The sequence below is a fragment of the Garra rufa genome, chromosome 1, assembly GCF_049309525.1.
Source record: "Garra rufa chromosome 1, GarRuf1.0, whole genome shotgun sequence".
NCBI lineage: Eukaryota > Metazoa > Chordata > Actinopteri > Cypriniformes > Cyprinidae > Garra > Garra rufa.
Window position 1 is genome coordinate 6521827 of NC_133361.1, and position 24488 is coordinate 6546314.

The window sequence follows — 24488 nt, forward strand, 5'->3', positions numbered from 1 at the left end:
TTTTAGACCCATTACGATGTTTATTTTTTCGTTACATTCATTAAATTATCCGAAAATATATTTAATGTAATTAGCAATAAATGATGGTGTGTTTCAAGATCTCCAGAGGGATGTTTTTGCACAAATGTTCAGATGAAGATCGGCCACAGTTGGAGAGCTTTGTCTCTTTCTGTTTGACGGGTCTGCATTTTCCTCACAGATGGAGAGTCAATAACTGGTTTGTGCTGTTTGTGTCTCCAAACGCTGACAATCAGCATGATAAACAGACATGTTTTTATCAATGGAACTTCAGCATATCAAGTCATGTCAACTTTATTTCTATAGCACTTTACACAATACAGATTGTGTCAAATTAGCTTTGAAGTGCCAAACAAGAAAATTGTGTGTCAGTAATGCAAACCAAATTCATTTCTGCTGTATATTAAGTGTTTCCATCTAAGTAAGCCAACAGGTGACCATTGGTGTGACAGTGTGTCCATTGGTGTCACAAATGCTTTCTTGTCCTCATGTTCCTGTCTGACCTGCTGCACAACATACCAAAAAGATGTTCAGAAAATGATAAAACCTCTTAAAACATTCACCAGGAAAAGACTGACTCATTTCTTTCTGATCCGACTGTTGCCTTCTTTTAATTTCTGGATACAATTAAAATGAAATAGTGATCAGTGAAGAATGAAAAGTAACACTTTTGAGGAGGAATTTTTGAGCGTTTGTTTCTGAACAGCAGATCGTTGCGATTCTCATGATTATTTATTTTTCAAACAACCAGAAAGTAGAAAGTAGATTGCCGGAGCTCAAACTGTAAAAAAAAAAAAAAATGGATTCACAATCTGAAGATGACTGTATTTGTCCTGTGTGTCGGGATATTTTCATGGATCCTGTTCTTTTATCGTGTGGTCACAGTTTCTGTAAAGAGTGTCTTCAACAGTTCTGGAGAACCAAGACAATTCAGGAGTGTCCCGTCTGCAGGAGAAGATCCTCAAATGTTGAACCTCCAATTAATTTAAAGTTAAAAATCTTGTGCAAGTCATTCCTGTTGGAGAGAAACGAGAGGCGTTCATCAGTATCTGAGGAGATCTGCAGTTTACACAGTGAGAAACTCAAACTCTTCTGTCTGGAGAACAAACAGCCGGTGTGCTTAGTGTGTATTAATTCACAAAAACACGACAATCATAAATTCAGACCCATCAGCGAAGCTGTTTCATTATATAAGGTAAGACAAATGCATCGTATCACACCATATCACTATTTTTAAAGCAGCTGGTGTTTTATATATTTACATTTGCTCAACTCTAGAAGGAGCTCAATACAACACTGATGTCCTTACAAGAGAAACTTAAACACAATGAAAAAATGAAAGGAGAGTTTGAGAAAACAGTTCAGCACATCAGGGTGAGGAAACAGAATCAAAATTCAAATGATTGTAACATTTTATTTTGATGGTCCTTATACAGACATCATACTGGCTATATGTTATTGTCTTGATGTGTGTCGATGGAGACGATTGAAGTGAATGTGGTTTAATTTCAGTCTCAAGTTGAACATACAGAGTGTCAGATTAAACAGCAGTTTGAGAAGCTTCATCAGTTTCTCAGAGATGAAGAAGAAGCTACAATCACTGCACTGAGGGAGGAAGAGGAGCAGAAGAAGCAGATGATGAAGGAGAAGCTGGAGGAGATGAACAGACACATCTCAGCTCTTTCACACACAATCAAAGACATGGAGGAGATGATGAAAGCCAGTGATGTCTGCTTTCTAAAGGTCTGATTTCAGATGATTGATTGATTGATTGATGATTGATTGAGTTGTTGATGATCAATGGTGAGTTTGTTCTGCAGGAGTTTCCAGTCTCAATGGAAAGGTGAGTGATCTGCTGGTGTCTCTGGTCTCTCTGCTTCTGATCCAAAGCCACTGCAGTTCTGACTCCTGAATGTTCTTCCAGAGTCCAGATCTCACAGCCGGATCCACAGACGCCTTCTGGAGCTTTGATTGATGTGCCACGTTACTTGGGCAACCTGCCGTTCAGAGTCTGGAAGAAGATGCAGGACATCGTCCAGAACAGTGAGTCTGGAGAAGATCTGCTCTTTCTTGATCATTATATGAACGTCATAATAACAGCATCTGTTGATTGTGTCTCATCAGCTCCTGTTATTCTGGATCCAAACACTGCAGATCCACATCTAAACCTGTCTGATGATCTGACCAGTATGAGAAACATTGAGAGCGAACAACCTCTTCCTGATAATCCAGAGAGATTTGACAATTATTCCTGTGTTCTGGGTTCAGAGGGTTTTAACTCTGGAACACACTGCTGGGATGTGGAGGTTAAAGATAGTTTTTGTTGGAGTCTTGGAGTAACTACAGCATCAAACCAGAGGAAGGGTCGTGATTTCTTTAACACTAGTGTATGGAGTGTACAATACGAACTATCTGAACGTTTTGGCTTTCGTGTTAAACAGAAGCTTCAGAGGGTGAGAGTTAATCTGGACTATGACAAAGGAAAGGTGTCATTTTGGGATCCCATAACTAACAAACGTCTACACACATTCAAAAATAACTTCACTGACACAGTCTTTCCATTCTTCTGTTGTTATTCCTTCCTGAGGATCTTACCATTAAATCATTAGTAAAAGCCTCCACTCCACAGAACTGGCCCACTAGGCCTCTGTTTTTTGGACTTAAGCCTACAGTAAACTTTGCATGCATCTCTTGCAGGGCTTATGAGATTGTAGTAACTTTAGTTTAAAAGAGTACAGACATTTTTATCAGTCACAACTTCTGGAGAAAAAATAGAGTAGACATTGGACTAGTATGAAGCTTTCTAGCACACTACCAAATGGAGTATAACTTTGAAAGGCTGCATGTTCGACTGCACACATAAGCTAGTGTATGCATTAAAAATGGTAAACTGGTAAGACTTTAGTCCCTGCGTCCCAGTTTATATACTATCCTTATCTGACTTAAATAGTACTGAAAATAACTACTATCACATCGAATTTCGGATTTATAGTATGCACATTAGGATGCAGGCAGTTTGTAATCTGTTTGTTCATTAGCTTCCCTTTGATTAGTCTCCTCAGGTGTGTCTTGTTATCTTCTTAAATTTGTAGACCCTTGTATATGCATATATTACATAGATAGCCCATTTTGTTTCTTGATTTTAGTGTTCTTTGTTGTTACTTCACTTTGCCTTTTCATTAAAACAGCCCTGTATTTAAATCCCTGCTTATCCTGCTCCTCCTTTACACTTCAAAGTTTGGTGGTCCCTTGTACAAAGGGTCTCTGTGCCTTCAGGCCTCAAAGTAAGGGTGTTTTAGCAAATTCCAAGTCCGGTGGACCCCTGGTCTGAAAGTCTCTGTACTTTCAAGTCTGGTGTTCCAAGTGATCCCAAGTCTGAGGGGTTTCAATGCATCAAAGTCTGGTAGAGCTAGTGGTTCGTATTCAAGGGTCTCTGCCCTTCCAATTTATGGTTGTCCCAATTCAGGGATTCTTCACTTTCAAAGCTGGGGGTCCCAAATCCAAGGGTCTCTGCACTTTCAAAACTGGTGGTTCCAAGTCCTGGGGCAGTCAAATGTGAGGGCCTCTGCACTTCCAAATCCAGTGGTCCCAAGTCCAAGAGGCTTTATGCATCTAAGTCTGGTGGACCCTATGTTCTCAAGTCCATGGGTCTCCGTGCCTCCAAGCCTAAAAGCAAGGGTGTTTTAGCAATTCCAAGTCCGGTGGACCCTAGTCTGAAAGTCTCTGAACTTTCAAGTCTAGTGTTCCAAGTAGTCCCAAGTCTGAGGGTTCTCAATGCTTCGAAGCCCTTCCAATTTTGGTTGTCCCAAGTCAGGGTTTCTTCACTTCCAAATCTGGTGATTCCAAGTTTGAGGATCAATACACTACAAGCTGAATGAACACTCCTTTTAGCAGCTTAATTTAAATAAGGAGACAAAGTTGTTTTGTAAATCATCACAACCAGGAAATATGCATGTATGTTACAAAGGCATAGCTAGTAAGCAAAGTACTACACAGTTCACAGTCTTAGCAAGTTTAGCAAGTTTCAGCAATGCATTTCTAACATTTATAATATGTTTAGAAACAATCCTCGGAATTGACTTTACATAGACTTTAATGTAAGCTACTGATTTTCATCAACACGAAGTGAGTAATCAGGTGTGCTGAGTTTAATTTTTCTAGAACAAAGGGTTCAAAAGCAATTTAATGTTGAATTTTTGAACTGGTGGTGGCGCTATAGAGTTTGTTCTAGAGACTCCAAAGTTGGTCAGATTACTATTTAGGACCACCACTACAAAATGTGCCAAATTTTATAATTTTTCTTTGTTACGACCATTGGGCTGCCATAGACTCCCATTGTGAGGAAGAAGAAGAAGAAGAAGAGGAGGAAAAGAAGAAAATATTATTAAAACTCTTTTTTTTATCCCCTTATCCCCCCTCAACTATTGCTGAGTGCTAAATTGCTTCACACTCCAGACCAGTAGGTGGCTGAAAGGCGCCCTTTTTATCTTTTTTTTTTTAACTGTCAAAACACCCGAAGAAGAAAAGGAACAGACGAGCTCACAGCTGCTGTTTCAAAACAAAATCCTTGTGACGTTTTCAAAACATCACGAATCATTTACATGCGGAGACATGCATTCAGATCAGCAGGAAGAACAGAAACCTGTAAAGACAGAGTTTATTGAAGATTACAGTGAGAGCACGAGTGATCCAGATCCCTTTAGAGTGAAGCATGAAGATACTGAAGAAGAAAGAGGTTGGTGTTCATCCCAGATCCTTGCTGCCTTGAAACATTAAGGTTATTAAACTTAAAACAACTGAGATCAGAAACATCAGATTTTGTAGTTGTAGTCAGTGTAATGAAGCCTATCCAATCATTACACACAAGAAAATGATAACTCGTATGCATATTAATTTAGGTGAAGTTAAAGATGCTCACTGATATTAAAACTACTTTATTATCGGAAGTACTAGTAAATGATATAAATAATGACACCGTTAACTGAATCTGAATGGTGGATGGCTAGAGTCTGTTTGATATGTCGTAATTTAAGGGAGTATTAACAAAACAATAAATTCTGACATCATTTACTCACACTTTTGTCATTACAAATCTGTATTTCGTTTTAGAAATTAAATGCATATATGTTTTAAACAGCATGAGGCTGTATAAATGATGACAGAACTTTCTCAATGAACAGCTTTAATACATTGATATGGGTAGTTGACAAATAGGCTATACAATGACAATTTTTGAAAAAGAAATGCATATATTTATGTAGTGTCTGATCTGTAAAGTGTGATCTTTGAGAAAATGTAAAGGGTCCCTAACTTTGTCAATAATTTTATTTGTTTTTACAGTTTTACTGAACTGTTCCATAAATTTGTCCTATTTTGTGACAGCAAAAATATATAGCCTAAATAACATGAGAGAGTTTTGTTTTCATTGTTAGAGACTTATTGTCATATAGTGTTATTTATTTAATATGAAATTATATTTAACATAATTTTTAAGTTGGTGGACAATTTAAAGACAAACTTTGCTGTTTAAAACGGCTGAAAATTATACCATTTTAAGTTAATTATATCTCAATATATGTAAATATGACTGACATTTTTGATACAGCTAAATACTACTGATATATGATTAAAACTATATTCATTAAGATGTGAAATTATTATTATTTTTTTTTAAATATGGTTGCTCATTTTAAGGCATCATTTTGATTCTATTTATCTATAATTTAGGACATCACAGTGTAAAACTTGTAGTGGTTCCAAAAAAGTTTCTGTCACAGGGGTCCTTTTTTTTTTTTTTTTTTTTTGGAATTGGGCAATTTAATATATAAAAGCATCGTTTTCAAAATCTTGTGTAAATGAATGTTCAAAACGCATAAAAAGTTGTTTGTCTCTCACACTTTAAATTCATGTCAAATTGCACATAATCGCCATTTCATAATATTCACATAAACCAAATATTTTTATTTTGACAACACAGATTAAAATTTGTGAACTGAACTAATCAAAAATGAATTCACACATTTTATTTATTTATTTGCACTTTGCAGTCATAAATGTAGTAAAAGTGTCTAGAGAAATCTAAGCAATCGTGTCAATGTTTTCTTTAGAATATAGTGCAGTAAAAGTCACAAAATCCTTAATAATTGAGTAAAGAGGAAATATCCTTGGTTATGTACTTAAGGACAGTAACATTTAACAATTGTAGGACTATGAATGAATAAGGCCTCATGTGACCTTTGGTAATTGATGGTTTGTTATGGTCATGATCTAAGAAATAGCTTCCAGCCCATAGACATATATAAAATGATTAAACCTTTTTTTTTTTTTTCATTTTAGACCTTATGGAAGTGAATAATGAAAGTGAAGAACTGAATGAAGGTGAGAAAAATCATCATGTCCAAACTTTAGAACAATCTTTGAGTTGCTCACAGACTGAAAAGGAATTTGTACTCGGAAAAAGAGCCGTCAAAATTTTCACTTGCCCTCAGTGTGAGAAATCATTCACATACAAAAAAAGTCTTAAAGACCACTTGATGATTCATACGGGAGAGAAACCATTCACATGTGTTCACTGTGAGAAGAGTTTCACGCTAAAAAGAAACCTTAATGAACACTTGAAAATCCACACTGGAGAGAAGCCGCATGCATGTGATCAATGTGAGAAGAGATTCACACAAAAAATACACCTTCAGGAACACATGAAAATCCACACTGGAGAGAAGGTGCACATATGCGGCCAATGCGGGAAGAGTTTCACACGAAAAGGGACCCTTGCGGATCACATGAGAATCCACACTGGAGAACTGCGACACAAATGTGGTCAATGCGGGAAGAGTTTTGTACAAGCAGCCAGTCTTAAAACACATCTGCGTTCTCATTCTGGAGAAAGACCGTTTCACTGTGATCGCTGCGGTAAAAGTTTCTTTTGGGCAGAATCCCTGAAGAAGCATCTGAATGTTCATACGCCGGAGAAGCCTCATGTGTGTTCTTTGTGTGGAAAGAGTTTCTCTCGACTGGACTCTTTTAAAATACACCAGGAACGACACAGTAGTGTGAAGGATCACGTGTGCTTTGATTGTGGGAAGTCCTTTTTCACAGATGCTCAGCTGAAGCTGCACCAGAGAATTCACACTGGAGAAAAACCTTTCAAGTGTTCACAATGTGACAAGGGATTCAGTCGGGTAGAGTCTCTGAAAACACATGAGAAGATCCACACTGGAGAGAAGCCGCACATGTGTGATCAATGCGGGAAGAGTTTCACGCTAATAGGAAACCTTAAGGAACACATGAAGATCCACAGTGGAGAGAAGCCGCATGAGTGTGATCAGTGCGGGAGGAGTTTCACATTAAAAGGAAACCTTAAGGAACACATGAAGATCCACAGTGGAGAGAAGCCGCATGAGTGTGATCAGTGCGGGAGGAGTTTCACATTAAAAGGAAACCTTAAGGAACACATGAAGATCCACTCTGGAGAGAAGCCACACATGTGCTCTTTATGTGGAAAACGTTTTACATGGCTGCACGTTTTAAAAGTGCACCAGAAGGTACATACCAGTGTGAAAAGACATTTGCCACAGCTTACAAATTAAAACCTCTCCAAGTTCACACCGGAGAAAAGTGTCCTGGAATTAAACCACACCATGTTGGTTTGGTCTGGCTAGAAAAGAACTGGATCCCAGACTGAGCCTGGTTTCTCCCAAGGTTTATTATCCGTTTCTGTCACAAATGAGGTTCCTTGCCACTGCTTGCTCACAGTTTCAAGTGTTGAGTTTGAAATTAAATCCAAGATTGTGTTCCTTCGAAAAGAAGTAAATATTTAATATTTAAATAATGTTTTCATGTTTTATGAAACAAAATGCATGTAAATGTAATTTATTTATTTATTTGTTTTTGTACATGCACAAAATGTTCTTGGGCTCTCATATACTTCAGGAAGCTGAAGAAGAAGCTATTGCCTCGTTTAGACTGTCAGCCCAAATCCGATTTTGTCCATATCCGGATTGAATCTGATTTGAATAACTGACTGTCCACACAGCATTTCACAACTGTTCAAATCCGAATCATGTGTCCATAAGCGCTCTTTCCTTTCACTGAATGTGTTGGTTTCTATGGCAATGCTGTTGTGTTGTTATGCCAAAGTTAAAATCAACCACAACAGTTTGCAGTAGTTGCTGTCCTGCGATATGACAATGTTGCCGTTGAGCTGGATTATATTCGTCTTTTAAAGCAGCGGCAGAAACGCAGAAAGCTGGAATGTGCGACTTTAGTCTGTGCTGCCGTCTCTGCTGGTTTCCAAACTCAAAGAGGTGCATAAACTAGCCGTATATTGTCTTTTCCCGCTTGACTTGCAGTTCGCAGCAACACAAGCTTGTTTCTGTAAAGATGTTTATGATGTTTTCCACAAAAACGCCTGGCGTGTTTACGTTTTACGTGGCGTGAAAATGTGAAAAAGCTTCCCCAAATCCGATTAGACTGAAACAGATTTTTAGGAATCTGATTTGTATAGGATTCCAAATCACATACAAATGTAGCTCGAAACGGATTTGAACAAATCGGATTTCATGTAGTTGGTTGCTGTTCAGACGACTGAAATATGATCGGATTTCAATCAGATTTGCATATCAGTCTGAACGAGGCTTATAACACTTTTAAGAGAGACATGTCTCTGAAATTTATATTTTTATCATTGTGCTTAGAATATCTAGTTAACCCACCACATATTTACAGATATAAGCTGTAATTTAGCTTTGCAACTGGATGCTTCTTTGAGCATACCTACACGTTTCTTTGGACACGTAAGTCAATAAAGAGAGAAAAATCTTATTTGTTTTTCACTTTTATTTAACTTTTATATTTTTTTCACCCAACTAATCATTGCCAAAAATGATTTACTCATTTGACCAACAAGCAGAATTAGGTACTGCTCCTTTAAGGCACAACATGCTCTCTCACTTCCTCATTGAAGAGGGGAGAGTTGATAGAAGGAGCGCGAGCTGTGAGCATCGCATGTATGCATGTGAAGCCGGTTTATATTTCTGTTGCTCTTAGTCTGTTAATTTCTGGTCAGTAACGCAGTTGTTAGTCGAGTGGTTTTGCAAACTACACCATGTGTGCGTAGGATTGACTATGCTGATAATAAAGAACCACTGTGGAATATTGGACACGTGAGTCTTTGCTTACTCTTGGCTACAGCTATCCAGCCTCCCTGTATTTTGCACATGCTTGTAAAGTTTTGCATTCTCCCCAAAAACTTGCACTTTTGGATCTTCAGTATAAACCGACTGAAAACAGCAAAACACAATATACAGTATACACTACAATAGTCTCACTAGTAGAAAACAGTAGCTTTGCCTTGTTTAAAAGGGAGATACTGCAGATAATGCTGTTTTAACATGCTCCTGTCAAGTTTGAAATTTTGGGCTTTTTTTTTTGACTAGTGGAAAGAAAACACCCAAAAACACTGTTAAGTGTTTATTTTATAGCACTTCATCTATTTGTGTTAATAGATTTTAATTACAATATATATATATATATATATATATATATATATATATATATATATATATATATATTAAAGGCTTTTCTTACACAGATCCATAAATCTCCACTTCAGTAGCACTTACACACACCAAAATTTACATTTTTATTCCTGTCTTTATTCTGAAGGTTTTTACAGTGGGATTTGTTCATACATGATTCACTTGATTTTATACAACATTTCAACCCCCCCCCCCCCCCCACACACACACACACATACACACATTTATTATGGCATGATGAAATGAGATACCCAAAATTCCCTCTGTAAAATATCCATAATAATTCCCTCTATAATATGTCAAAACATTGAACAAGAATTTAGCACTTTTTTAATTAAATAATGCCTTATTTGCATATTTAAACATAACATTTTAGAAAACTTGTAATACAAAAAATGTTTGCAATTATCAAAGTAATCAATCAACTGGGTAAGTAAGGTGATACTATGAGTTATTTTTTTACCCTTTTCACCTGCACTGTCTCATCTTAAATTAACAATAAACATTTAGATAAAAAAATTACTAAATCTAATTAGTAAAAATGAAATCTGCTTACGCTTTGGTTAAATAAATATTCATGTTGAGAGAAATCAGAAGTACAGAGGTGTTGCTGTGTACACATTTGGTTACATTGGAGGTTACTGTAGTTCTACAATAAATCTGAACACACATTAAAGGTGCCATAGAATGCATTTATACAATATTTTAAATTGTTCTCCGATATCTACGTAGATGGTATATGTAACTGAATAATGCAATATTGTAATGCATTACTTCCAACAGTAACTTTCCCCAACACTGTCTATATAGTCTTAATCTGGCAACCAGTAAATACACTAGTTATATCATGCTAGCCTTTGTGAAAACTTTTAAAGCGGTGTGTTTACGTCTTTGTTAACTGGAAAAAAAATATAATAATAAAAAAATTAAACCTTTAATGGCGTGCAGCAGAAAAAAAGTGGAACTGGAATATGAATGTGTGTGAATTGGCAGCATCATCAGAGATGACTCTACTGTGGTCAAACTGACTGAGTTCTCACTGTCAGCAATAACACGTTTTCAAACCTCAACAGTGAGATCCCAGCTCTCAAACACTACAACTGCTTTAATGAATACAGTATTGTACTTGTGAAGGTGTAGAATAGCTATCAGTCGTCTCATTATTGAGAACAACTACACAATTGCTGCCTTCAAATGAAGCATAACGTTAATGTTTCTCTGGCCATCCTCGACTGAAGCACAGGCTCCACTCTGTAGGCTCTCTCTGTCAGCCCCTATAGAGGGTTTGCACCTGCAACACATTTTGTTCAGTTAACCTGATGCATGGCCATTGTGGTGATATTCTGATATAAACAGCATCATGGATCGCACGGTCAATGTACTACTGAAGACATTGTTCTACTAATTTATGATGTCTAAACAACAAAAAAATAAAATAAAAAAAGTGTTGATGCTGCTAAATCGAGGACTAAGTAAGCAGAAAAGGTGATTATATTTGACAAACTCAAGTTCATACAGGGCTCAACACTACGCAGCAATAGTGTTTGGTTACTGTTGCACATAAATCTGCTTTGTCTCAGAGTGTCAGGGTTCTGTCACTTCAGTCTAGTTTTCTTGTGGCTTTGTGACAGAGCCCTAGTCTCAGCCTCAGACGTCACGCACACGGAACGTTGGCTAAACGTCTGATACATATGGTACACTTAACTGGAAACACTTCAGGAATGTCAAAGTCGTCATCTGATTAGTTGAATTTGACCGGATTTCCGGGAGAATCGAGTGTCACGTTTATGTTCGGTCCACCGGGAAACAAAGCACGGACTGATTTACTTGCCGTTTGGCTAAAATGTGCTTATGCAAATGCCATTGTTGTTATACACATTTGCAACGTTCGCAAACAAATTACTGACTTACTGTTTTTTCTCCCTCTTCTTCATTATCTTTCAATGCTGGTTATTTCAATGACTGTCTTGTTGCACGCCAGTCTGTTGTTGTGGGGGCGTTTCCACGCACGGAAACGTGACGCTGATTGAAACGAACTGTGAGTGGTTGTTTGACATGTCGATCAAACGGTCTTATGGGCGGGCCTTGGCCAATGAAAGCTGCCATGAGTTCCAGACTGATGGCTAAAGGTCTGGCTACGTGAGACTAACAGAGCCCTGACACTTCCGCCATGTCTTGCTTTCATGTTGTCTTCGTGTCTTGTTTCTTGTTGGAGTGTGGTGTTGGGATCCCGGCACTCATGTCTTGTTGAGTTTCAATATTGTGTCATGGTTTTGTGTGGACATGCAGCTTATGAGTTTTCTCATTAGCTGTGTGTTCGTGTCCTGTTTTGTTCAAGCACATGTGCTTGTGTTTTTGTTTTGTGTGAGAACATGGTTTTTGTCTTGATTGGTTTCTTGTGCCATGTGCTCTCGTGTCTATTGTCTTGACCCCACCCATCTTGTTTCCTGATTATCGGTTACTTTGCCCCACCTGTGTTTCCCTTGTTACCTGCCTCATTTGCTCCCCACTTATTCTCCTTGTGTTTGCAGTCCTGGGCCAGTTTGTCAACGTATTTTTTCCTGGATGTGTCCTGCCCTACCTTGTTCCTGCCGAGCCAAGCCTTGTCCTTTTGCCTGCCTGTTTTTCCCCATCGGGGTAGTTTTTGTTGCTGGTTTTGTTTATTTTATTTTCCAAATAAAGTCCATACTCTGCATCATTGAGTCCTCGCCTCTTCCCTTTACCCTATCCCTGACAGTGACTGATGACCCGACAATTCTTTTTTCTATTTCTTATCCCGACATTGTGAATTACATTTTTCTTGTTTTTCTTGGCCGACTTCTGGATTGATGACATAGCATGAACACACTCCATTGTATGGGCTTAATTGCCATTCTCCAACTTTAAAGGGCTATGAAACCCCCTTGTTTCATCACTGGCTAGCTCTCACCACAGTTTTGAAAAATGCTGCAAAAGTGGTTGTGGTGCACTCTCTGCACTGTGTGGAGGAGAGGAGACAGAAAACACAGACAGCTTTGTGTTTAGACAGTTTTATTTTGCCATTTAGCCGTTTTTTAGCCATTTGCAGTATGCATCGAACACACTTATATGAACGCGGTGTTGAACCTCTAATAACTGTTAAGGCTTATTTTGCGTCATTTATATAAGCTTTTGATGGGTTGCATCAAGGAAAAATCGCTTACACTTAATGAATGAATCTTGTGTGCAGAACTCCATGAAGGTTTCTCTCAGTTAATGTATTCATTCTCATAGTCTGAAGCGCCTGTCACAGCAAATCAGCACACACTGTTGTGAATAATTTAAGCAAAAGCAACTTCTCATAGGATAAGAACACGCAGCGTCATGAATATTTATGAGACACGGATGCGTCATCGAAGTACTATAGTCCATTGCCACGTCTTAAAGCTGACGTCAGCACAATGTAGATTTTAAACCTGGAAGATGAAAATAGCTAAAAAAAACCCCCTCAAAATTAACCAGTTATCTCTAAAAATATTAACATTAATAGAGGATAACGTTGCTTTCTATGATGTGCAACACAAACAAAAAACTGCTAAAATCTCAGAAAAAGTAGTCTGGGGTTTCACAAGCCTTTAAAGGGAGAGTTCACCCCCCCCCCCCCCCCAAAAAAAAAGAAAAAAAAAATCTGCTTACCCCCAGGGCATCCAAGATGTAGTTGAATTTGTTTCTTCAGTAGAACACAAACAAAGATTTAAAAGTAAAACAAAACATGCACAGACAAATCCAAATTACACCCTGCGGCTCGTGAAGATACATTGAATTGATGTCCTAAGTCACAAAAAGATTGTTTTTTGCGAGAAACTGAACAGTATTTATATCATTTTTTACCTTTGATACACAGCCACGTCCAACTGTCATGAGCACAAGCTTAACATCCGGCTCTTTACTCGTTACATTTGTTTACTTTTAAAGGTCTGGTGCCCATTCACTGCCATTATATGGCTGACAGACTGCACCGGTTTTAGTTCAAAATTTGTTTGTGTTCTGCTGAAGAAACAAAGTCACCTACATCTTGGATGCCCGGGGGTAAGCAGATAAACATCACTCTTTCATTTTTGGGTGAACTATCCCTTTAAGTGCTTTCTTCATCGTGAAAAGAAGAGAAGAGTGCGAAGTTAAGATGTTATGTTTATATGTATATTATGTTTGATCTGAACTAACAGACATGATTACAGGTCCAGCAGAAACTGAAGTCAGTAGGACTACTGGATCATTATTCAGAGGTAGGACACGTCTTTAAATGCAGTTCATTAATGCTGAAACAGTCAATCTGCTGTGCATTTTCAAAATTGCATTTTTTTTTCATCCTGATTGTGTCTATCATCTTTCCACACGTCTTGTAGAGATTTTGATTGTTCTTAAGACCACAGTGTTTGCTGCTCCTACTGTGATTCTTCTTCAGATCATCTGTGCAAGAAGAGCTGGTGAGTTTTTGAGCATCTCACAATCTGATGATTCACAATCTGCACTCATGAAAGCTCAATACATGATTTTGTTGAATTATTTTGCAGGGAGGAAGGACTTGCAGCTCAGAGATGAAATATAAATACAGCATTAGAATAAAATACTCAATACAAATAACAATCCAGATTACAGCAAGATTTAGCTTCATCTCAATGATATTATGGATATTTGCTCCATATAATTTACTGAATGCTTTAAATGTAATATTAAATACAGAGACCAACAGAGCAAGACAAATAGCTTTAATAACAATGAATGATTATTATAATATAAATACATCGCAATTTTCTAACCTTGATTCATCTAATCATTATATTAAACTTTTTACAGAAGGCTTTTTTAAATGTTGTAATAGTCCATTTTAACTGATGTTGTGATATTTAATTGTACTGATTTTCTGATTTCAATGCTGAAACAAATTCTCATTTATGAAAATATGTGGAAAATATGTGAATAATTGTCAGTTGTCAATAACTGTCATGCTTCAACATGCTTCTTTGAGAAGTAACATATGCTTAAATATAAATTCAGACTTTGTAAATCTCTTCTTTTTTTGGTCTTCATATAGGTGCTGAATACTAATTTCAGTCGGTTGTACAGTCTTTTTCCATCCCGAGGTGAAACTGAATTTAAATCTAAATCTCAGCTTAGTTCTGTTTTTCTCCAGTCTTTACGTCTCAGTAGTGCTGAGCAGAAGTTTCCACTGAAACTGAATCAGAGTTGAAGTCTTTATCCAGTCAGACATTCTGTATGTTTGTGGGATTCTGGCGCCCCCTGGAGAAAATTTTAATTGTGACTCTCCAGACTTTCTCAGGCAGAAGCATTATTTGTTTTTTACAGTTTTTGCAAGCCATCACTGTACTGATTATCAAACATTCAGGTTTACAGTTTGTTCTGAACCTCTAAAGCAATTCCTCAAACCACGAAACTCCACAGACTCCCTTCAGACTTGGTTTTGTAGATTATTTCTGCCTTTTTAGGAAAATTGACTTTTTAAACATCTTCTTTTGATGTATATTGATAAACTATTAAATGTTCAATATGTAAGCAAATGGTTACGTCATTGTGGTGATGCATACTGAATAACGATTGGTCTTTTTTTTGTTTTTGTAAGGTAAGGTGATTGGTCTTTGCTTTTTTTTCACATTGTGCTTAGAATATCTAGTTAGTTACCACATACAGTATTTATCAAGTTCAGATGTAAGATAAATTGTCCTGCTCTGATTCTTTGGCTGATTCTGAAAAAAAAAAAAAAACACAAAAAAAAAAAAGCTGGTGAGTTTTTAGAGTTTCCTATGTTACATTACAAGAGATGGAAATATCCAAAACATCTGACTATTGCATTACTATAAAGTGAAGTTATCTCAAATATCTGAGATGTTGTTTAGGCTTTTCCACACTAGGCGCGATAAAAAGTTTAAAAGATGTAGGCCTATACATTTTGGGGCAGAGGTGGTAAGTTTACTAAAGTTTTCAGTGTATCTGCGTTCAATGCACTCTTGTTGGAGTTTTAGTCAGCTGTTCATGTGTTTGCAGCGATGTACTTTACCCAAACCACTAGGGGGAGCTCTCGAAAAGAAAGATCTGATCGAACGCGTTTAATGTTATGCAGAAACTAGGGATGGGCGATACTGCTTATTTTGTTTTCGATACGATACCGATATTTTTATGGCCAGTATCATCGATATCGATACCGATACGATACTTCTAAACGTATTTTTTTAATTATTACATTTATTAAATTAATAAGAGTAAAATATGTAATTATGCCCTTTTTTTATAACCTTTTACACTTTATATTTGAAATGCATTTTAACATTTAATATGCAACTAATTAAATTTTATTTTCTACACGTGGTTAAAATATGTTTACTTTAGTGGTAACTACAATACTTGGTTTCATAAGGGGCTGCCAGTGACAGGCTGTTGCAAACATAAAATACAACATTTTTATTCTGCCAGTGTATAATTTATATTAATATTACTACAAAACATGATCAATGAACTTTAAGTGTTAATTTAAAGAAATGTAATTGCGCTTGTGAAATGCAAATTATACAATTTCAGTTTGTTTATTGAGAAATAGCTCAAACAGGTTTTTATTTTCTGTCCTCTGATAAGCATTGTTCAGGGCTGTCGTTCCCAAAAGCATCAATGATTTCTTATGATACTTTTAGGAAACACAGCCCTGTTTGAATGCACTGTCTAAAGGGAGTGAATGCTCTCTGTGATTGATTGGTTCTGTCTTGCATCATTTGCGTGCGTTCAGATGAGTAGGAAAAGTGTTATATCGTGAACAGTTATTCTCTAACATAGGTTATGCATCCAATTCAATGCACATTGTACTCCTGGCTTTTTGTTAAATAAACAAAATCACTGGTAAATAAAATACACCTTAGTATCGATATTTTCAATTTGAGTATCGATACTTTCGATACTCGCATCAGTATCGATATATCGATACTTTAGGATCGATATGCACATCCCTAGCAGAAACGAGCAGAGGACACAACGAATGAGAAGCTCCATTTGTAATAGCTGTGTATTCTTTATTTTATTTTATTCAGATAAGGTTAATCTCACGTATTACAAGGTAAAGGGGTCCATGAAAAGTTTTCAGTGACACTATGATGTGTTCACTAACACAACAAGGAAGATTGCTCACCATTTTGTTTGAACGTAGGCTATAGTACACTTAATGAAAACACAAGGGAGATAATACTGTTCATTTAATGAGCAAAAGAGTTGTGAAATGTGAACCAGGATAATATGATCATTGTCATGGTTAATTCAGAGAATGTCATTTATGCTTTAACTGAGAATGCACATAATCCATATGAGATTTTAGGCGAGACACTGCAGGTGAATAGGGTAAAAAAAATAGTTATGACCTTACTTACCCAGTTTATTGATCACATTGATAATTGCAAAAAAAAAAAAAAAATTGTATTACAAGTTTTCTCAAATATTAGGTCTAAATATGCAAATGAGGCATTATTTAATTAAATATGCACTAATTTTCATAAATTACTAGTACAAAAATCTAAACACTGGATGAAGTCAGTTTCAAAATTCTTATTTATTTATTTATTTGACATTAGAGTCAGATCATTTTACACAGGGAATTTTGGGTAACTCAATTTCTTACTCCATAATTCAGAAAAAAACTGAACAGACAGAATTTTTTTTTTTTTTACATTTTTGGGGGAGTAAAATATTGTTTAAAATCAAGAAAATTATATATGAACAAATCCCTTTGTAAAAACCTTCAGGATATATACAGGGATAAAAATGTAAAGTCTGGTGTGCTGCTGAAGTGGAGATTTATGGCTCAGTATAGGAGAAAAAAACAATTTAAAGAAAACAGCCTTCACAAATAGATAAAGTGATGTAAAAAAAAAAAAAAAAAAAAAAAAAGCAAAAAAAAAAAAGCAGCGTTTCTGCCTGCAATGTCTTGAGTTTAAAATTGTTTTTGTGTTACTGAGCAAGATATATGTTTAAATGCTTAATGGAAGAGGCAAGTGAATGCTTACATTTAGTTAGTGAATAACAGAAAATGTTAAAGTATTTTTCAAAGAAAGATCTGCTCGAACGCATTTAATCATAATATAGTTTATGCAGAAATGAGCAGAGGACACAAAGATTGGAGAGGCTCCATTTGTAATCACTGTGTAGTCTTTATTTTATTTTATTCAGATTCCCAAACTTCATCCATCTTATAATTAATGTGTTACACTGGAAAGATGCCTGTTTCTTGTAACTCAAGTACCCATCTCTGCTAGACTCTTGTTTGATCATAACTCTGTGGTGAGTTTTGTAGGTTGATCCACAGACAACTGACTCTGAAATATCACACTCTTATTAGTCACATTACATCAGGACAAGTTAGTGTATTTCTGCTCTAAAGCTCACAGATAGAAATAAATATAATGGAACCAATGACACAATCAACACTTCCATCAATCCTGCACCCAGTGAACAATATGATTCATCTTCAGTAATCTGTGTATATTTATATTTCTGTGTATATTTGACAGTTACTGTGGTATTTTCCTGTAACTAATTTTCACTAAACCTGTAGGTTTTGCGCATCTTTTACTTTAACAATTGCAGCTTCTGATATAAATAAGTCATAAGTCTGATTCACATATTATTGATGGATGGGCCTTTAACAGCTTGATTTGTACCTGCATTATCATTGATGTTTAGGAGCAGACAGATGATGTGACTTACACTGAAGTTACTGTGTTCAGTAAAAACCAAGCCCAAAAGAAAAGGTGAGCAAACACTTTTTGTTCTTCCATCATTAGAGGGCGAAGTTATTATCTTTAATAACTTCACAACATCATTAAATCTAGAACAAATGAACAACAACAAACAGTGACTAGATGCCGAAATTCACTTTAAAGTGTCCTTGTGCTACCGTCAAGTGCTATCAGAATTATCGTAAATACTGTACGAGTTTTATAATTCAAAAATGAACATGAGCGTCCTCTCAACATATTTACTCCTGGAAAACTCCCATAAACTTTAAACATAGTGAAAGGGACAATGCTTGTTTCTGTTAGTGTCATTCTTTCACCTAGTCTTGATGTTAAAGTAGTCGTTACATTATATTTACCTGAATTTACCCTTCAGCTTGATTTTGATCTTGAGCTTGATGTTTGTTTTTTGGTAATCCGATGCACAATGTCTTTAATCCCACCAACAGCTCCTCCAAAAACAGGAACATAGAAGCTCCAGTCATGAGCTCACTTTGATTTGTTTGGTACTTCAGCCTTTCTTTCTTGTGTTTTTCTTCAGCTTCTTGCAAAGCTTTTTCCTTTTCTACCTCATTTCTGTCTTCAGCTTCCTGTAAGGCTTTGGCCTTTTCTGTTTTAAGTTTTTCTCTAGTTTCTTGTCAAATTTTCGACACTTTTTTTCTCAAGCTTGACCATGTATTCACATTCTGCTTGTATTCTCGATTCATAATGAATTCTTTCTTGTAGTTTCTACACATATTTTATGTAGTTCTGTAGTTGTTCTGCTGAAGTCTTTTATTTTTATTTATTCTCCTCTTCAAACTCTGACTGTTTCTCCTCCAGTTTTCTCTGCAGCTTTTTTTTGTAGATTCCTATCTGTTTCTTTCTTGATCTCTTTTTCTCTCTTTTTGAATTGTGGCTCTCTTTTTCCCAGTTCACTCTGCATGTCTGCAAGTATTTCCTTCTTGTTTTCTTTCTTCATTTGTCCTATTTCTGCATCATATTCGGTCATGAGCTTCTATTGTGACGGGCGTCGAGCTATCAGCGTCGCCCTGGCAACACACGAGCACCAGCTGAAACCACTCACCGCAAGCCAATCGGTCACGGCCTCCTCCAGCTTTATAAGCAGACCCACAGAACCAGAAGATTGAGAATCATCTCCGATGCAACGTGAGGCTTACCTGTTCTTGTGTCTTTCTTCCCTTGGACTCGCCGTGACCGCTTGGCTCCCCCACTTCCGGGTTGCACGCACCGGGGTTACAGCACGCCTTTGCACTTACCCCTTCTCCGGCCACCGTCACTGGGAAGCACGCTCACCATAAAGGACTCACCTCACTGCCACGAAGAAGACGACAACACCGCACCGTTCACCAGTATCATTCATTTCTGCTGCACTTACCAAATAAATCCACCCTCCGGGGCTCACCAAACTCTTGTCTTGTTGTTGTTGTTCCCCGCCCGGCCACAAGGTGGTGGAGAATGCGGGCAGACAGCCGGGCCTGAGAACACCAACGAGCAAGAGTTTGTTTACACCGCCATCTTGCCCCGTCATTCACTCCGGCTGTTTTTCTGTTTCCTTTTTAGGCGCGCTCCTCCCCAAGAATTATGGAGGACCTTGTGAAACAACTTACTGAGGTTAGCGTCCGTCAGCAGCAATGTTTTGAACTGCTCACCGAACAACATGGCCACGTTCAAGGGTATTTGGCTGAACTACGCTTATCAGCCGCTCAAAACGTCCCTCTCCCAGACCCGCGAGCCACCGCTGCCCGACTACTACCCAAGCTGACCGCACATGATGACATTGAGGCCTACCTTAAGATGTTTGAATCACTCGCCCGCACCGAGGGGTGGGCGAGAGGTACTTGGGCTGCAGTATTGGCACCGTTACTCTCTGGAGAGGCACAACGGGCCTATTTTTCTCTACCAGCGTCGTCCCAAAACAATTATAATGAGCTAAAAAAAGAGATATTGGGTCGGCTCGGGCTCTCCGCGACCACAGCCGCCCAACGCTTCCATGAATGGGAGTTTAAAACACGGTTGCCAGTCCGCGCCCAGGCCGCTGATCTGATGCGGTTAGCCGAACACTGGCTGTTAGAAGACTCACCCTCCCCCGTCCATGTCGCCGAACGGGTAGTAGTCGACCGGCTGCTGAGAGCTCTGCCCCGCTCGATGAGGCAGGCCGCTGGCATGCGGGGGCCCAAAACCATCGCCGAGGTTGTTGAGGCCATCGACCAGTACACAGGCCGGCCAGCCCCCGCGACGAGCCCATGCCCACGGATCCACCGTCACCCACCGCAAAGGCTTGGATGGCAGGCTGTGTGGTCCACCAAAGACCCTCCCCTGGAGCACCGACGGCCACCGTGAGGGTCCGCGGACGCCATTTCCGGGCCATGCTGGACTCAGGAAGTGCAGTTTCCCTCGTGCGGCCAGACACCCTCGGGCCCCGACCGGCCTCCAAAGCCGTGATGCCAATCACCTGCGTCCACCGGGATACACGTGAGGTACCAACTAACCTTCTCACTTTCCATAAAGGTGGACAAACATGGACCCTGGAGGTCGGTGTTCTACAGGACCTGCCGGTTCCTCTCTTGCTCGGCCGTGACTGGCCGGGGTTAGACGCTGCCTTGGCCGCAACCACACAGCCTGCCCAAAACCGCCGCAAGCCGCGGCCTCAGCCGTCGCGGGGGCCCGGATACCACTCCTGCCTGATGACATCCGACAGTGGGAGAGAGGGTGAGTCTGCGGCCCAGCGTACTAACGTCTACCATGATGTGTTCCAACAGGTTACCGGAGGAGGCGATTTCGGAAAAGCCCAGAAAGAGGATGACCGCCTCAAACATTGCTGGCGCCAGGTCCGCCTCCTGGAAGGCCAAGAAGTCCTGCCAGCCCCTCACCCTCTCCCACACTTCGTCGTGCAAAACGGCCTGTTGTACTGCGTCGCGGAGCGACGGGGGGAGGTTAAACATCTACTCGTCGTAACGAAGGCGAAGACAGAAATGGTCTTGGAGCTCGCACACGCCCACCCGATGGCCGGTCACCTCGGCGCTCAAAACACCATCCAACGGATTCGCGACCGGTTCCACTGGCCTGGGCTGGAAGCCCAAGTGAAGAGCTTCTGCCAGGCCTGTCCCGAGTGTCAGCGCACGTCGCCTCGAAAGCCTCCCCCCAGCTCGCTGATTCCCCTACCTATCATCAGGGTGCCTTTCGAGCGGATCGGGATGGACCTCGTAGGGCCGTTGCCGAGGTCTGGCCGGGGACACGAACATATCCTCGTCATCGTCGATTATGCCACCCGTTACCCCGAAGCAGTCCCCCTTCGCCAAACCACCGCCAAAGCCATTGCCCGTGAGCTGTTCCTGCTCTCCAGCCGGGTGGGCATTCCGTCGGAGATTCTGACCGACCAGGGAACCCCCTTTATGTCCCGGCTAATGGCTGACCTGTGCCGGCTGCTGAAGGTGAAACAACTCAAGACGTCAGTCTACCATCCTCAGACCGACGGGCTCGTCGAGAGGTTTAACCAAACCCTGAAGCAGATGCTCCGGAGGGTGGCGGCCGAAGATAAAAAGGATTGGGATCTACTCCTACCCTACGTTCTGTTTGGCATCCGCGAGGTCCCACAAGCCTCCACCGGGTTCACCCCATTTGAACTCCTGTTTGGCCGCCAGCCCCGGGGACTTCTCGACGTAGCCCGAGAGGCCTGGGAGCAGCAGCCGGCCGTCTTCCGCACTGTCGTCGAGCACGTGCAAGACATGAAGTACAAGATCGACAGAGTCATGCCACTAGTCCGGGAGCACCTGGAGAGATCCCAACGAGCCCAGCAACGCCACTATGACCGGAGGGCCCAGCCGCAGGAATTCCAGCCCGGAGACAGGGTGATGGTCCTGGTCCCAAATGCTGCCTGCAAGTTCCTCGCACAGTGGCAAGGACCGTACACCATGGAGGAAAGGGTAGGCCCCGTGAACTACCGTGTCCGGCAACCCGGGCGAAGACAGCCCCAACAACTATACCACATCAACCTGTTAAAAAAATGGATTGGGGACCGGGACCAGGCCGTCGCCCTGGCCGTCACCGAACCCGCGGCTGTCGACATCAACTCCAACCTGTCCGCTGCCCAGAAGGCCGAGCTGCGGCACCTGGTCGGTCAGTTCCTGGACGTCTTCTCCGACACCCCCGGCCAGACTAATGTTCTATCCCATGAGATCCGCAATCCTCCCGGCGTCATCGTCCGGCAACGGCCCTATCGAGTCCCTGAGGCCCGCCGGCAAGCTATAGAGGAGGAAATCCAGAAGATGCTTAAGCTGGGGGTAATTGAGCCATCCCGGAGCCCTTGGTCCAGCCCGATAGTCCTGGTCCCGAAGCCGGATGGCACCCTTAGGTTCTGCAATGACTACCGGCGCCTGCATGAAGTCTCCGACTTTGATAGCTACCCCATGCCCCGGGTGGACGAACTCCTGGAGCGCCTGGGAAGGGCCCGGTACATCACAACCCTGGATCTCACAAAGGGATATTGGCAAGTCCCACTCTCCGCCGACGCCAAGACAAAAACCGCCTTCTCCACTCCGTCTGGCCACTGGCAGTACCGGACCCTTCCCTTCGGCCTGCATGGCGCTCCAGCGACGTTCCAGCGACTAATGGATGTCTTGCTCCGGCCCCACCAAGCCTACGCCGCTGCGTACCTGGACGACGTCGTAATCCACTCGGAGGCATGGGAGGACCATCTGGAACGACTGAAGAGGGTGCTATCTGAGCTTCGTCTGGGATCTCGTCAGGTACGTGCCTTCTTGGGGTTGGCTGGTTACTACCGTTGTTTTATCCCCAGCTTCTCCTCTATAGCGGCCCCTCTGACAGACCTGACCAGGAAGGGGCAGCCCGAGTGAGTACGCTGGACCCCGGAAGCAGAGCAGGCCTTCCAGACGATCAAGCGGGCCCTGACGACCGAGCCCGTCCTACGGGCCCCAGACTTCAGCTGCCCCTTCCTGCTCCAAACGGATGCTTCGGACACGGGATTGGGGGCCGTGCTCTCCCAAGTCCAGGAGGGAGAGGAGCATCCGGTCGTCTACATCAGCCGCAAGCTGACCCGGGCCGAGAGGAACTACGCTGCCGTGGAAAAGGAAGCACTCGCCATCAAGTGGGCAGTCCTGGAGCTAAGGTATTACCTCTTAGGCCATAAGTTCACTCTCTTCACAGACCATGCACCCTTGCAGTGGATGGCCCGGGCCAAGGACACAAATGCCCGGGTCACGAGATGGTTCCTGTCGCTCCAGGACTTCCACTTCGATGTGCGCCACCGGGCCGGTTCCAACAACAACAACGCCGATGGTCTCTCTCGGTCCTGGGCGGCTTATTCAGGTCTGTCGGGGGTCACTCCCCACCCACCCCCTGTCTCCCCTTTTTGTGTCACCTCCAGGACCAGGACGTCGCTTGGGGGGGGGAGTGTGACGGGCGTCCCGAGGAGCTATCAGCGTCGCCCTGGCAACACACGAGCACCAGCTGAAACCACTCACCGCAAGCCAATCGGTCACGGCCTCCTCCAGCTTTATAAGCAGACCCACAGAACCAGAAGATTGAGAATCATCTCCGATGCAACGTGAGGCTTACCTGTTCTTGTGTTTTTCTTCCCCTAGACTCGCCGTGACCGCTTGGCTCCCCCACTTCCGGGTTGCACGCACCGGGGTTACAGCACGCCTTTGCACTTACCCCTTCTCCGGCCACCGTCACTGGGAAGCACGCTCACCATAAAGGACTCACCTCACTGCCACGAAGAAGACGACAACACCGCACCGTTCACCAGTATCATTCATTTCTGCTGCACTTACCAAATAAATCCACCCTCCGGGGTCCACCAAACTCTTGTCTTGTTGTTGTTGTTCCCCGCCCGGCCACACTATTCTCTTAATCCCTTCTTTTTCTGTCAGTATTTTCTCTTATTCCTCTTTGATGTTCTTCTCCACCTGCTGGAACATCTCGTTGGTGAAGAAACTCCCTCCATTTACTGCCACCATACAGTCAATTCTATCCAGCAGTTCAGAAACCTGTGTCTGATCTTCAGTCTCGATGTTACTGAACACATGGTATCTCTTTCCACACTGCTGGATGAGGTACTGTAAGCTATCATCATCTTCAAAAAAATCTTGAAATGTTGTTCCTCTAAGATAGTCTCCTCTGGTGAAAAGCTCCACGTACATTCTGGATTTCTCTCCAAACG

The 24488-nt window shown here is 41.0% G+C and overlaps 2 protein-coding genes across 2 annotated transcripts in view; both read left to right on the forward strand.

Annotated features, from left to right (window-relative positions):
- The first annotated feature begins 817 nt into the window (after positions 1–817).
- On the forward strand, positions 818–2627 carry LOC141336491 (nuclear factor 7, ovary-like). Its single transcript, XM_073842181.1, has 6 exons — positions 818–1213; positions 1297–1392; positions 1531–1761; positions 1839–1861; positions 1943–2061; positions 2143–2627. The coding sequence occupies exons 1-6, from the start codon at positions 818–820 to the stop codon at positions 2625–2627; spliced, it is 1350 nt and encodes a 449-aa protein (XP_073698282.1).
- A 1924-nt stretch (positions 2628–4551) lies between these two features.
- The window catches only part of LOC141336572 (uncharacterized), a 92353-nt gene continuing 72416 nt past the window's right edge, over positions 4552–24488 (forward strand). The window contains exons 1-2 of the mRNA XM_073842300.1: positions 4552–4753; positions 6355–7534. Of these exons, the coding sequence (XP_073698401.1) occupies positions 4630–4753; positions 6355–7534 (1304 nt within the window). The 5' untranslated portion in view covers positions 4552–4629. The remainder of the gene's footprint in view (positions 4754–6354; positions 7535–24488) is intronic.